Source organism: Vulpes vulpes, chromosome 16, assembly GCF_048418805.1.
Source record: "Vulpes vulpes isolate BD-2025 chromosome 16, VulVul3, whole genome shotgun sequence".
In the NCBI taxonomy this organism is placed as follows: domain Eukaryota; kingdom Metazoa; phylum Chordata; class Mammalia; order Carnivora; family Canidae; genus Vulpes; species Vulpes vulpes.
In genome coordinates, this window is record NC_132795.1 from 72587096 (window position 1) to 72602347 (window position 15252).

Genomic DNA, 15252 nt, shown 5'->3' on the forward strand with positions numbered 1-15252 from the left:
CAAAGGGAAGCTGGAGGGAGGATAGACCAGGGGAAGGAAAAGAGGGAGGGCAGAGACTAGGGGACACAGACCTTACAAAGGTCCTATGACATGTCTCTTATCTGAGTTGCCAGGCAGAAGAACACACAGGGAAGGCTGGGCATATGTGGGGCAGCCTGGGAACCGGGCACACAGGGAGGAAGGAAATGCAGTGTGATTTAGCAAGGGAACAGAAAAATAGTTACCTGACCCCCCATCGTCTTGAACTCTCATCCTCTGTATGTGCAAGTTTGTGGGAACAAATTCTAACTTTTTATCTGCTTTCAAACTGCTTGCTTTAAACGAGGGACCTGAGAAACAGAATAGGAGAAAACAAGGACCACTGACATGTACCCTGTATTCAGGAATAGCAAGGAGAACAGTAATATTTTCAGGAAGCTGCTGAGAGTAAGCAGGTACATGCTGGGAGTGGCCTAGGAAATTCTGAGTTGACCGTGAGCACATTTCATTTCCATTATAGCAGGTAGGTGAAACCCTGGAGGGAGGGCAGCTCACTGGTCAGAAGACTGGTTCCGGGTGCTCAAGTGGTAAGCATAGCTGGGTAAAGGCAGCTTCAGAAGGCTATGGTTATCGGTGCCCTGCCTTCCTGTGACTCAGCTCTCAACTGAGAAGTCTGACACAAAGACTGATTTTGTGCAACACGATGTCAGCACTACTATATAAAGCAAATGGGCCCCTGCCAGGGACTGCCTGTTCCAACCCTGGAGATTGCCATCATGCAAGATCTAAGAAATTGGTTCAACTACAGCAACACATCTCAATCCCACAAAGAGATGAAAAGATCTACTCGTCACCTCAGATCTATCAAGATGAACAAATGCTACATAGCTATGGATCCTGGCCCTCCAAACACAAACCTAAACATGTTCCCTTGATTATCCTCAGGGAGGTTAAGGAGGTTGGATGATGTTTGTAACTAAACCTACAATCTTGTTTCTAGGATCAGAATCCAACACTAATTAAGGACTGCACGCCTAGAAAAGAAAGGGATTACAAATTACCTGATAATCAGAAGAAGAGAAGAAATAAACTTTCTCTCTAGTGATAAAAGCTAAATTGTACCAGTATATGAAATACAGACCACCCATTGTCTGCTTTGCATTTTGTGTGAGAAGATTGTCTTTCAGGGTTTGCTACTTGCAGGTGGCTCAGAGGTCAGCAGCAGTGGCATCCTGAGAGCCTGTTTGAAATGCAGATCTGCATTTCAAAATCCTAGATCTGCACTGTAGCAAGATCTTTAGGGATCAGGGATACACATTGACACTTGAGATACTCTGCTCTGGAAACTCAAGCTCCTGTGGATTTCCTGCTTTCCCAGGTAACAGGTATCCAGCACAGGGAGGTCCCTAAATTTCTTTAGTCATCTGCTGCCAATACATTTAGACCTGCCCTTCAGATTCAAACCAAACCCAAGCACACCATCATCTTGTCCTCATAACTGTATCTGGCTTCTCCTCAGCCAAGTTCATGGAGATGTTCATATGTTCTATGTCAAAACCTTAATATTAAGGACTTATGATTTTCTTTTAATCTTGAAATTCCATTATGTAGTGGGGGAGGTGGAGAGAATCTGAAGATAGAGAAGAAAAGTAATGAAAACCAAAAAATTGATTCAATTTTGGAATAAAAAGGGAATTAAGATTAGTCTTCTAAATCTATGTTTAGATTATTTTGAACATCAAACAGGATCTTTTAAGAAAAAAGGTGAGGTGCCTGTACTTCACTTTCTCTCTCTTTTTTAAAGATTTTATTTACTTATTCATGGGAGACACGGAGAGAGAGAGAGAGAGGCAGAGACACAGGCAGAGGGAGAAGCAGGCTCCATGCAGGGAGCCCGACGTGGGACTCGATCCCGGGTCTCCAGAATCACACCCTGGGCTGAAGGCGGCGCTAAACCACTGAGCCACTGAGCCACCCGCGCTGCCCTTCACTTTCTCTTTTGAGCCTTAAAATGGAGAGCTCCACTCAGACAATTCAGATGTTCAATACAAGGACTGTTGAATATTTATTTTTTTAAAAGATTTATTTATTTATTTATTTATTCATGATAGACATAGAGAGAAAGAGAGAGAGAGAGAGAGAGGCAGAAACACAGGCAAAGAGAGAAGCAGGCTCCATGCCGGGAGCCCGATGCGGGACTCCCGGATTGCGCCCTGGGCCAAAGGCAGGCGCTAAACCGCTGAGCCACCCAAGGATCCCCAGGACTGTTGAATATTTAAACTGGGAAATCTAGGAAACTGCTTTGTCTCAAAGCAAATGCTTTATGTCTTTGGGGGCATTTCCTTTGGGCATTTTAAGACCAAGACAAAAAAATAACACAAACCAACAGCCTGAGATTTCATCTCCCCTAAATTTCATCCTACATTACTTGCTTTGGCAGATGACACCGTAGAAGGAATTTTCAATGCAAATCACATACTTGTCTTCTTAATTAAGATCTGAGAAATCCATATACGAAAAAATTCACACCTACAGGAAAATCTATTTTTAAAAAAATCCATTAGAGCGTCTGCTGGAGAGAGTATTTGAGCCAGGTTCTCATGCTTCAGCTGGGAAAGTGGAGACCCAGCACCCACCTTTGTACTGATGGAGGTCGGTCAGGTTCTCCTGGTACGTGAGGATGATGGTCTGGTACTGAGTGACAATCTGGCGCCGAAGGCTCTCCCAGCAAGGGGAGAGATCCCCCAACTCCTCCAGTTCACACACTCTGCAAGTAAGACACACATGCACGTCAGGCCACGGAGCCACCTCACTTCCCTGGGAGAGGCGCAGGTGTCCCAACCAAGCAGGAGAACAGAATGGAGGCAGAAGTATTGTCGATGCCAGGGGAGGCCTCAGACCACAGCTACACTACACATCTACAGAGCAAGCGGTGGGGCAGCACAACAGACCACTCTAGGGGTAGTGGCTTTATGAAGGGCAGACTACCTACCATGTGGAAAAGCACACAGAGACCCTTCTCACAGAAACCCTGTCAAATGTCGGGGGAACTAGGTGGAGCAGAGGGGCTCTAGGGGAGTGGCTCCTGCCAGGACTCACACGGGCCACGCAGGCAGCCCTTTGGAATCTGGGCAGACAGAAGGATGTGAGACTCTTCTGGAAGATGAGACGAGTGGAGGCTTATAAGCAAGTACTTGAGGCCATCTCACTTACCTGTCTCCCCCAGGGGCTATTGTGAGACAGCTTCTCATGGCCCCCTTGTTCTGGGGAAGCCAGGCCTTCCTGCCCTGCCCCTAAGAATACTGCCGCAGAACATAAGGATCCCACACAGCGATCCACATCCACAGCTGCTGGGAACTGGGCAGCCACGCTCTGCTGCACTCACTCGGCCCCCTTTGTTTCTGTGCTGTCCCTCGGGGTCAGGGACAAGGGCCAGAGGGGGCTGTGCTTACTTTCTCTGTCTCCATGAGAAATGAGCTGTCTAAATCTAAAAGTAGCATGAAGGCAAGGAAAGGGGAAAGGGAGAAGAGAAGAAAAAAGAGGATCTGTCACCTCCAGAAAAATAAAAGCTGTTTAAGAATTGAAACATAAATGTCTTAGTTCAGCAGTAAATAATAGCTACATAATCAGAATAATGAAAACACAAGATAGACTTTAAAAAAAGAAGGATAACCATATTAGGAAGCTGAAGAAAGTACAAAAGACCTGAAATCCTCATCTCATGGAATCAGTAGCCAATCCCCAAAACTGGTTAAGAGAGTACGCTATATGTTTATTTAGAAATATAGTGGTAAACACCAAAACAGCTGAAAGCATTGTTTCTAGGAAGCAGATCACAGAGTAGAGGGCCCCAAGACTTACGTCATTGTTCAAAGCCTTCTGGCGCTATTTATTTTTTTTTTTTTAAGATTTTATTTATTTATTCATGAGAGACACAGAGAGAGAGAGAGAGGCAGAGACACAGGCAGAGGGAGAAGCAGGCTCCATGCAGGGAGCCCGACATGGGACTCGATCCCAGGTCTCCAGGGTCACACCCTGGGCTGAAGGCGGCGCTAAACCGCTGAGCCACTGGGGCTGCCCCCTGTTTGGTTTTTATACTATGCATGCTTTCCTCTGGAGGGAAAAAAAGTTAACTTTATGGAATCTACTGAATTGTCTGAAGTTAAAAAGAAAGTTATACCATTTTATTATTATGAAATTAGCAAAATCAAAGTAAAAGAATACGCACACGAGCTGCGGTGAGACCTATGTCTTTGCTCACTGCTGGCCAACTGGCCCTGCAGCTGTGGGTCTGTTCATGAGTACATGAGCCCCGTCTGCTGTGGCTGCTGATGGACCTTCTCCAGTGTCTCTGCCCGTCTTTCATGCAGCTCCTTCTTGCGCTCCGGGGGCCAGTTTAATGCCACCATCCCACAGAGGCCTGCCCTGACCACCCTCCTCCTCGTCATCCCTTCTAATTTCTGCACACTGCTCACGCAGCTTGGGCTCTGAGAGCAATCCCCACTGCTCCAGAGGGACTGTCTTCCACAGTCTGTCTCACTCATTAAGAAGCCTTTTACACCATGCACAACACCAGTCACGTGTGTGAAACTGGTATGATGAAACACAACAACAACAAAAGCCTCAAAACCAGAGCTCTGGTGAAATGAGTATACTCTTTAAGGTTATAATCTAGTATACCAAATAATGGGAAGTTATGCCATAATTAAAATTATAAGTGAAACCTGAAGACCTATGCAACTATACAGGGTAGCTCGGAAAATCTGTATAAATATGGAAAAGCAGAAAGGAAAGTTTTAACATTAAAATAAATATGAAATTGTACACATAGATAAAGCAGCTCATTGCATTATTCTTGTCATTCTTACATTGAATTTTTTTTCAAGAAAAAAATTTTTAAAAATGGCTGTATTGAAATAGTAAGATTCTGACTGCATTGTTTCCTTTCATGCTATTATAGTGTTCATAATTAACACTGTCTTATGACAGCAAGGAGAAATGACATCTGAGGAACACAGGCAACATGCTCTGCGATCTGCGGCACTGAACCACCCCTCCGGCCTCTCTCTGCCATGGGATCGATGGAATATGCCTCGGGCTGAGGGATACAAAGGAGCTGAGGGCCCCAATGGGTCATACTTAGCTCTCTGTAGCCTGTATCACTCTGGCCCTACCCTAGAAAACCACTGACCCAGGTGGCCAGGACCAAAGAATGAGCAGCCATTCCTCATCACTGAGAGGGAACAGGAGAGGGGAAGGGAAGGCCTCACACAGAAACTCTAGGATATAGGTGAGCAAACGCAGGCTTCAGCAAGCTGAGGCCACAGAGCAAACAAGTGGCAGAGGCTGGATCTGAAGCTGGCCTCTGTTGCCAGTGCTCTACCCACCACATCTAAGAGCTTTCTGGAAAGGAAGGGCATGATGGGTGGTTGGCCTCTCCACATGGCCTCACCTGGCCGCATCCTCTTCCAGCAAGAGCTTCACAAACTGCCGGGGCACGTGCAAGGAGAGGATGCTCTCTGCCATCTGCTCCAGGATCCGCAGGTGGTTGCCATCCGTGGTGGGGAATCGGTACATGCGGCAGATGGCTCCGCCGAACACTGAGGTGGGGGATGTGGAGGAGATGAAGGCTGCGTGTGAGCTGGCTACACATCTGCCGCATATGCCCTCCTCCCCAGGCCTTCAATGGTGCTTCTTACTGTTCATCTCAAGAAAATTAAAACCTTTAAACCAAAGTCCACCAAGTGACTGAGCCTGGCTGCTCCTCCCTTGAGACATGCAATCTTCTTGTCCCAGGACGTGTAACTAACTCTCAAGTGCAGGGGCTGGGGTGGGGAGGTTGTCAGTCACCAAACCCAAGGCAAAATGAGAGTGAAATGAAGGAGGGGACTCCCCACCCCCTCCCCTTGCTTGGAGTATTACTAACTCCACATGCTGGCAAAAAGCACTGCACTTAGAAATGTGGCAGGGTGGTGACAGTCGGGATGCCTGGCCGTGACAATCAGAGCGGGCAGGGAGGAAAAGGTCAGCATGGGCCCGAGTGGACACTCACAAGAGTGGCAAGAGTACCAACGGAGGAAGCTGTTTACCCGATTTCAGTAAAGTGTCTTTTCTCAACGAAGCATACTTGGATCGGATTCCCAGTGCCTCTGTCAAGCTCTCATCAACGGGTAGAACCATCTAATAATGTGTGCAGAAAAGCAGAGAAAAACAGTGAGACTCAGACAACTCTAAATCACTCAGCAGAAATGGAGTCCATATGCATCATCAAAGAATTCTTAAAATTGTATTCATCATTAACTCTACAGTAAATACGTTGCCTACACCACATATTAATCCACTTGCCAGTACACTGCACTTGGGCCACACACACGATTTTCTAGTGACTAGGTCACTTCACCTGGTGTTGTGGTGTTGTGACATACAGAATGAGAGGAAGAAAGAGATGACGCTTGGGAATGTTTGCACAGGTGACATCCTGGGCTTATTTTGGGTAAAATGAGTTATTTCCATACTTTACAGCAATGACCAATTACCAATGTTTGGTATATTAGAACTGCAGTCTGAGAGCATGAGGGACCTATGTGAGCGACTGTGCATGGGAAACAGAGTGACAGAGAGAGAGTGAAGATGGAGAGGAGGAAAGGTATGTGAGAGGCTGCAGAGGGTGTATAGATAGGAGATGTGCATACAGTGGCTGTAGGGCACAAGTGTACATGGGAGGGAAACTACAACAAACTAATCCAAGTCTCATTCCATACCCTCACTAGCCACCTTCTCCCCTCCTGACTGCAGCTCCTCCAGATAGGCTCCCACCCAGCAGAGCCTTGCATGTCATGCTCCCTGAGGTAACCCCCCTTCTTGATACTTTGAGAAGTGCCTACGGAGACTGGCACATTCTGCTTCGGGAGCCCTGTCTTTCCCTTCGCTGAGCACAGAGGCAAAGTCCATCAGGTCCTCCTACTCCTTCTAACAGAGAAGAGCAAGGTGGCACACTCACCCTCCCATTGACAGTGTCCAGAGACCGGGTCACAGGGGGTCGCTGGTCTGACTTCTCTTCCATCTGCCAGCCAATCACAGTGATGTTACCCACGCGGTCGCTCTCTGCAGATCTGCGGTGGGCAAAGTACTTTGGTAAGAGGCATTGTACCTGCATTTCATTTTCTGCTTAAATGCAAAGCTCAGCCATCCTGGGTCATCAAGGGGTCCTGGGAGTGCCAGGATCTGGCCTGCCAGTCAGTCAGCAGCATTCACTACATGCACAGGCTCTGGGGGAGGCACACAAGGAAACATGAAAGCACAGGGAAGGGCAGCATCTGAGAGGAGACAGAGCACCCCAGAGAAGCATGGATGTGCCTGGGGTACAGTTGCAGGGGAAGAGCCAGTGCTTGTTTGGGAGGCACCCATCAGCACCTGGGCTGACCCCTGCCCTAGAGAGTGATGAGGACACGTCTCAGAACAGGGACTGGGGAGCACTTTCTTCTGGCATGAAGCCCCCTTTTGCTCCCTCCCATAAACCCATAAGCTGTGATTAGACCCAAGACCTAGATCTGGACCCCAAGTAAGCTAAGGGTTTCCCAAAGCCATTGAATCCTGATATGATAAAGTTAATGCCTCTCTGGCCCTAGTCAGCTTCACCTTAAGATCCCTCAGGATGGCTGCCAGCTGCCTGGGCCCATCTGACTCATCCAGGGAAGCCCCAGCGATACCTTAAAGCCTCTGGCTTTTTATTTAAGATGTCTGATTTAGCAAGGTCCAAAATTGTTATGTGGTCACATATACTGACAATTTCCTTTGTGACTTCTTCTCATTGTTCTTATCTGTAGAAAAGTGCCTCCCCATGCTCTCTGCTCAAGAGTCCTATGTAGCCCCTTTTCAAAAGGATGATGTCCATTTCTTACATTTAGCTCTGATGCAACTAGAGTTAGTTCTGGCATATGATATACCTGAATATTTTCCTCTCAGCAGCCCTCTGCCCCACATGACCCCTTGCATCTTCTGTAAGACTTGTCCTTCAGCCTGAATCAGGCTCTTTATGCAAACCAAGGGCCACAGCAGGGGTCTTGCTCTGCCCATGCCTGTAACACCACTACCTCTACAGCCTTAGAATGGTGCACTATCCAGCAGGTCATTAACCTTTGTTAAGTCTTTCTTGCTGTTTTGGACTAGCTTCCCAACTAACTTTGAGGGGAAAAAAAATACACCACGTTAGGGTTTCCATGAGAATTGTCTCTGAAATGAATTTGGGAAGGGCTGACATCTTTGACCTCTTTCATCTCCTTTCCAGGGATAAAGTGGGGATTCCCCTTCCTTCCTCCCATAGATATTTGTTGAAAACAGGCTCTGTTCTAGATGCTTAGGATACAGCAATGAAGCAAAGTAGACAAAAACCCTGCTGCCTTGGAGATCATATTCTAATGGGAAAAGATAATAGACAAAAATGCTAAGTATTACCAAATACATATCTAGGTTTTCCCTTAGATCCGCATAAAACAGGGCTTATGTTTCCTATGGATATTGCACATTGCCATTCCCTAAAGGTCTTCTGATGGGCTGAGTTTTAATCCCACTTCGGTGAGTAACCACCTCCTCACTTATCCCAGCCTTTGGGAGGGGCTGGGCTTTCTTTCTGTGCAGGAAATGAGGCCTTTCCTGCCATCTGTCCCTGGACTGCATAATTCTATATCCTTTCAAGGGAATAAAGTTAAATACCAACCTTAGTGTTAAATGCAACCTATGATGCCTGTCCTGGAGCAGATCTTTGACAATGAATGTTCCAGAGCCCAGTAAATACATCTGAGGAAAAGTGGGGAGAGAAGGCATTAGTACGCTTGCTTTACTTCTGGTCCAATATCAGGCCCTAGAGAAGTCCAGCTGGCTGGTGCCCACAACACATCTGACCCTATCTCAGGAGCCCAATAGGGATGCTCAAGAAGAAATTCCTAAAGACAAATACATTTGAACATCAGTTAATCTGTGAGCAAAGCAGTGAAGTTAATCTGTGTTCACCTCTCACTTAGATGATTACAGAACTCTATAAAAAGGGAACAAAATCTCATGAACCACAACGTGTTACTTAACTGTTCCCTGAGATCGATCTTTGACATCATACACAGAGAGTTTGATTTGTGTCATCTGATTGATGAGAGAGTCTTGAAAGAAGGCAATACTGCTTAGAAATATAGGATTGTTGGTTCCCTAGAACAGAAAAGAGAATAAAATCAGAATACAGGGGATCCCAGGGTGGCTCAGCTGTTTAGCGCCTGCCTTCAGCCCAGGGCATGTTCCTGGAGTCCCGGGATCAAGTCCCACATCAGGCTCCCTGCATGGAGCCTGCTTCTCCCTCTGGCTGTGTCTCTGCCTCTCTCTCTCTCTCTCTCTGTGTCTCTCCTGAATAAATAAATAAAATCTTTTTTAAAAAAAATCAGAATATAGTGTTATGTTTTTCCAAGTAATTGCTTTTGAAACACACCAACATTTTCAGAATGAGACACTAGTCTTCTTACTGACTTGGATCAACACAGACTCTCATGGGAGCCTACATGGATGCCTACAAACAAGCCCAAACACTACTTTCAGCAAGGACAAAGTAGTGTGACAGACCTCTACAGATGCAGCCACCACAGGCAAGCCCACTGCACAGCTACACCCGAGGGCTCACTCTAAGGGATTCTCTCATTCACTAGAAGGGATTCTCTCAAAGTGAAGGAAGTTGGATGTCCACATGTATTCTTGGTATTACAACTTTAGATGAGTGATGTATTTGGATCTACTACTTTGGCTTGTTCCTTCAGGATATACAAAGGCAGATGAAAAAAGAAACGAATGGCTTAAGTCATCTCTTATTTCCAGAATCCCATAGTTGGAATAATTAAGAAGTGACCCTTTTAAGGCTATCCTTTTCAAAAGACAAGCTGTTAGTTTCTAGCTCACAGGTGCCCATTTTTGGCAGCTTAGCCCTGCTCCCCCAGAGTCCCATAACATATTCTCTTTCTGAGGCGGTGGTTAACTATCTCAGCCTAATGGTTAATGTTCCTGTTTGTGCCTATTGTGGGTTCCATGCCTTTAGCTCTGCTCCCTCTGCAGCTGCACATCTAGTCTCTCAAGGTCTACTGGGCAGCGCCTCCTGGGTGGCCTGCTGGGGCCGCAGCCCACCCAACCTTACTCTTCATCTGCCTTTGGTTACGGCTACTTCTGGCTCTATTCCCAAGGAGGCTACAAATGTCTGCTTTGGTGCTTCTTTCTCCATCATTCTCAACCACCCAGGAACAATGAACTGCCCCCACATACCCACCTCCAGGGCCTGTCACATGCACCCCTTCTCTTCACTCCTTCCCACTGCCAGTCAGGTCCTACATACTCCCCTAAATGACTATCAACTTAGGACCTCCCTGAAACACATCTAGTCAGGCGACTCCTCTCTGAAAGGCCTGCACTGGCCCATACAAAATCCTGGCCTGATGATCAAGGCTTCTCTCCCTTGTTCTCCCACTTAGGCCTTCTGCACACACAGAACAGGATAAGGTTATTCTCCAAACCCACATGATGCTTTCCTATTGCATGCCTTTGCAAAACTACCACACAACTCTGGTGTGCTCTTCAACACGTGGTCCCCAGACTGACAGCATGGCATCACCTGGGAGCTTATGAGAACTGCAGAGTCTTGAGTCCCACTCAGATCTCTTAAGTCAGAATTTCACTAAGCACCACCAAGGCAGCCTCTCCAATCCTCAGAGCTGGATGCTCCCCGCCTCCCACCTCCCAGGTGCTGCTCTCATCTCTCTACTCCACCCCCTCCCACACGGCTATGTAGAGAGAGGCCATACTCACTCTGCCTCCCCACTCACAGGATGGGGAGCTCCTTGAAGGCAGGGACTGGGCCTTCAAGGTATTTGTGTCAACCACAGCGCCTGGCACTGTGCTCCATGCAGGCAGAGCTCAGCAAATGCTTCGAAAACAAATTGTTGATTTGAACTTGGAAATAAGTTTTCAAGAGAATGAAAAAAGGTTCCAGAATATGAAGGGGGAAGAGGAGAAAATGCAGTTTATGTCTGTTTGAGACTCCTAGGGAGGGGCTATTAATATAGATGCTCATGTCACAAACAAAATCCTGCACAATCTCACACAGATCCTATACTTAGTTTCATAATTCATATACGGTGCTCAATTATCTAAAAGGGATTTCTAAAAGTCCCAAGATGAATACACATCATTTAATTTAATGTAAAATATAAATATAAAAAACACAATGCAAAAGGATCTACGAAAAGAGCCAATAAAAATATGGGTATACCCAGTAAGAAGGCTGGTTAATAGTTAATGCTCTCTAAACTTTGATTAATGAACACAATTCTCCAAAAGCAGCAGCCAAATGAAAATGACAAGGAAGAATGAGCTCTTTACCTCTTAAAAGGCAATAACCTCATAGGATCATTGTTTAAAAACAACCAGCCAATAGCTAATCCATAATTGTAAGGGATATGGCAAATATAATGCCACTCATATGAATGTGAAGAAAAGCATCAATGTACTGGGATCCCATGGAGGGCGCTCAGGTCACCCGCAGCCTATAAACATCGTGCGATGTTTAAAGATTGCAGAGCTTCAGGGTCAGAGCCAGCAGTACCTACCTCGATGATCTCCGTCTGTGCATGTTTCGTCCAGAATGCCTGAGGAGGGGTGGTTACACTCACTGCTACAAAACTATTTGGTTTTCGATCTAGCGATGGAGTATGCAACTCACTGCAAGCTATGGAATCAAGATAGGAAAGAAACAAATCCTTTAAAATCAGGCTCTAATTAGTTCTCTGTTCCAAACACACCCAAAGAAAGCAAACAAATAAAAAATCAATGACACTAAGGGGATGAGACAATTAGTCATCACATGGAGGTGGCCTTTTCCATTGGAAACAATCTCTTCCCCACCTGTCTCCCACTCCCATGAGAACTAGGCCCTAACTATCAGTGGAAGACTGAGCTGAAGAGCACTTTCTGTGTCCATGGGTTAGAGAACACAACCTCACATGGGGTCTGACCCATAATGTTTGATGACCCATATGTTTGACCTTAACCAACTGAACTAACCAGTTGAGCTAAGTAGCCACAGAGTTTATAAAATCAAGACACAGCTACACATGCCTGCATCCTATGGCTATGGTGGCCAGCCTTAAGCTGTGGCATCCCAAGGTCTCTGTGTGAATACATGTTGGAAGCAAATTTAAAAATCTGTGGCAACACAAACGTGTTTTTTTTTTTAAAGATGTCATTGCTCATCTATTCTCCTTATAAGATTCATATCAAATGCCAGATTACTGGGCAGCCCAGGTGGCTGAGTGGTTTAGTGCTGCCTTCAGTCCAGGGTATGATCCTAGAGACCTGGGATCGAGTCCCACATCAGGCTCCCTGCATGGAGCCTGCTTCTCCCTCTGCCTGTGTCTCTGTCTGCTTCTCTCTCTCTCTCTCTCTCTCTCTCTCTCTGTGTGTGTCTCATGAGTAAACAAAGAAAATCTTTAAGAAAAAAAAAAAGCCAGATTACTAAAAATGTTACTTTTTGGAACTAACAGTTTCCTTTGGAACTGTTTCAGTTGCAAAATTTATTGTACTAATAAGCATTTTGAAATAGACAACACTCAGATCATTCTTGCATAGAAGTGACCCACAGGAACAATGATCACATTTTACCACTGAATCTAACACCCTATCTGTTGTGAAATGCACTATGAAAGCGAAAGGAGCTGAGGCCATTAGATTATGATATGCTATTGATTGTAAGACACCTTCTGATTAAATAGAAAGTAAAACATGAGAAAACACACATCTTAGAACTGATGAAATACATGGTAAATCAAAGTTCAACACAATTGTAGGGACAATTACCTTTTTTTTGAGGAGTAATACATGCTCCCCAGACTGTGGCAAGTCTTTGGTCGGTTTCCAGAGATCTAAAATAATTGATTGTGACCATTTTTGCCAGTGTTCTCACTGCCCCTTTATGGAGGAGAGGCTCTTTGGAGATCCTTACTCTGCCGATTCCTGCCCTCATCATTTCCATTTTTAAAAATGCTCATTGGTGGGGATCCCTGGGTGGCGCAGCGGTTTGGCGCCTGCCTTTGGCCCAGGGCGCGATCCTGGAGACCCGGGATCGAATCCCACATCAGGCTCCCGGTGCATGGAGCCTGCTTCTCCCTCCGCCTGTGTCTCTGCCTCTCTCTCTCTGTGTGTGACTATCATAAATAAATAAAAAATTAAAAAAAAATGCTCATTGGTGATTTAAAATATAGAAACTAAACTGGTTTTTGCTTTGGAAAAACAATTTTAGTTTTCTATCCATGTATATTATCTTCTCACAGGCCTTTATGAATTTTCATTATTTATTGGATATAATAAAATACAAAGAGCTTAGGTTTTCAATTCAATTAGTTTTGACAATCATACACACCTATACAACCAGCACCAAAACAAGATGAAAAACTTTTTCAAAACACCAGACTGGTAATTTCCCCTTCACACTTCCCAGTCAATTCTTCTACCTTTGCAACCAACTTCTGATTTCCATCACTTTTATCTGTTCTTGAATTTGAGATTCATCTATATTGTTGCATGTACTGATAATCACTCTCTTTTTTCAAACTGATGAGTTAGATTCCATTGTATGAATGTATCAAAATTTATTTATCCATTCTATTAATGGACATTGGGTTGTTTCTGGCGGTGAACCACTGTAAATAAAGGAGCTATAAATACTCCTGTTTGTGTCTTTCTGTGGCCATGGGCTTTCATTTCTTTTGCATAAGTACTTAACAGTGACATTTCTGGGTTATAGCAGAGGATATGTTTTCTAAAGTAGCTGCATCATTTTACAATCCCATCAGCAATGTATATGAGTTCCAGCTGTTCTGCATCCCCACCAACATTTGGTAGGGTTAGTCTTTATTTTATAGTTGTTCTAATGGATGTGTTTGAATTTGCATTTCCATGATGATTAATGATGCAAAGCATTTTTTCACCATGTGCTTGTTGTTGTTCCTTTTTATAACTTGTCAAGAATCTGCTTAAGCAGAGACCACGCTGAACCCACTGGATTTTAACCTAAGTAAATAAGTTTGTGTTGTTTCAAGGTGTTCAATGGTAATTTGTGTTACGGCAGTGATAGCACACTAAAGTACAGAGTTAGTGCTTTTTGCACTGAGAAATCTTTGCCTACCCTGAGGTTGGGAGTGACCCTCTGTTTTCTTCTAGAAGCTTTAACGCTTTATTCATTTTGAACATTCTCTTCGATTTCATCTGCTAGGTCTGGTGCAGCAGGAGGCAGGGATTTGACCATTTCACTTGCTTGTTTGTCCTCCCTTAAGCTTCATGTTTAAGTGACTGAAGGCCTGGTTTTTCTCAGCTTGTCCCTTCATCAGGTGTGGGTTCTCATACCCACATGAAGCAGGAACATTTGAGTCTTTCAAGCACAAGTGACAGCGGACAGATTGAGGTATAACAGGTGGCTAAAGCCGGGAAGACTGGTGTCAGGATAAGGGGTAATCAGCCAACAGCCACCTTCAAAACACACCCTCCTGCAGGTAACTGCTCTTCAGACCCAACCCCTAGACAGCTAAGTCTCATTCAGTGTTTATTCCTAGCCCAAGGGCTTCCATGGCTCTTTCCCTCAGCAGCCCAAAGTCACATCTGCTGTCTGTTTCTTACATTGCTTTGGCATATTCCCAGAGAAGTCATGAGTCTCTGGCATGTATGCCTCATCTCTCCAATCAGATCACCTGTAATCTCAGCTGGATAAGTGCTGTTGAGGCAAAAGCAATAATATGGATTTCAACTACGTATTCTTTGACTGCAATTCTGTATCCAAGCATTTACCTCAAGGAAATAATCACCAAAACGTGTGAAAGATCTATGTACAAATGTATTCACTGGGGTAGTGTCTATATTGGCAAGTTAGAAAGAATCTAAATAGGAAATTGGTTACAATAAACATGGTACAGCCATACAGTAGAGTCTACGTAGGCATCCGAAGTGATGGGGCAGATTCCAGGTTTATTACAATGAAAAGATACCAATGACATTTTGCCACATGAAAAAAATACCAGCGTGACATTTTTGTAGATAATCCCATCACCCCTACAGGCAAAAAAAAAAAAAAAAAATCATTAAAAATTCTTTATAGCACTGTGTGGGTATAAAAAAATATTTCTGGAAGGATCCATACCAAAATGCCAACTGTGATTATCTCTGATAGGGTATTTTCCTCTAAGGTTTTGTCTATTATAGGTT

General features: G+C 44.9%; 1 protein-coding gene across 28 annotated transcripts in view; it reads right to left on the reverse strand.

Moving 5' to 3' along the window:
* The window catches only part of INPP4A (inositol polyphosphate-4-phosphatase type I A), a 135091-nt gene that overhangs the window by 38658 nt on the left and 81181 nt on the right, over positions 1 to 15252 (reverse strand). For all 28 annotated transcript variants that reach the window (XM_072741126.1, XM_072741114.1, XM_072741131.1 and 25 more), the window contains 8 exons: positions 11610 to 11728; positions 9061 to 9177; positions 8696 to 8775; positions 6980 to 7091; positions 6069 to 6159; positions 5432 to 5579; positions 2616 to 2746; positions 225 to 329 (listed from right to left, as the gene is read on the reverse strand). In XM_072741126.1, coding sequence (XP_072597227.1) covers positions 225 to 329; positions 2616 to 2746; positions 5432 to 5579; positions 6069 to 6159; positions 6980 to 7091; positions 8696 to 8775; positions 9061 to 9177; positions 11610 to 11728 — 903 coding nt within the window. The remainder of the gene's footprint in view (positions 1 to 224; positions 330 to 2615; positions 2747 to 5431; positions 5580 to 6068; positions 6160 to 6979; positions 7092 to 8695; positions 8776 to 9060; positions 9178 to 11609; positions 11729 to 15252) is intronic.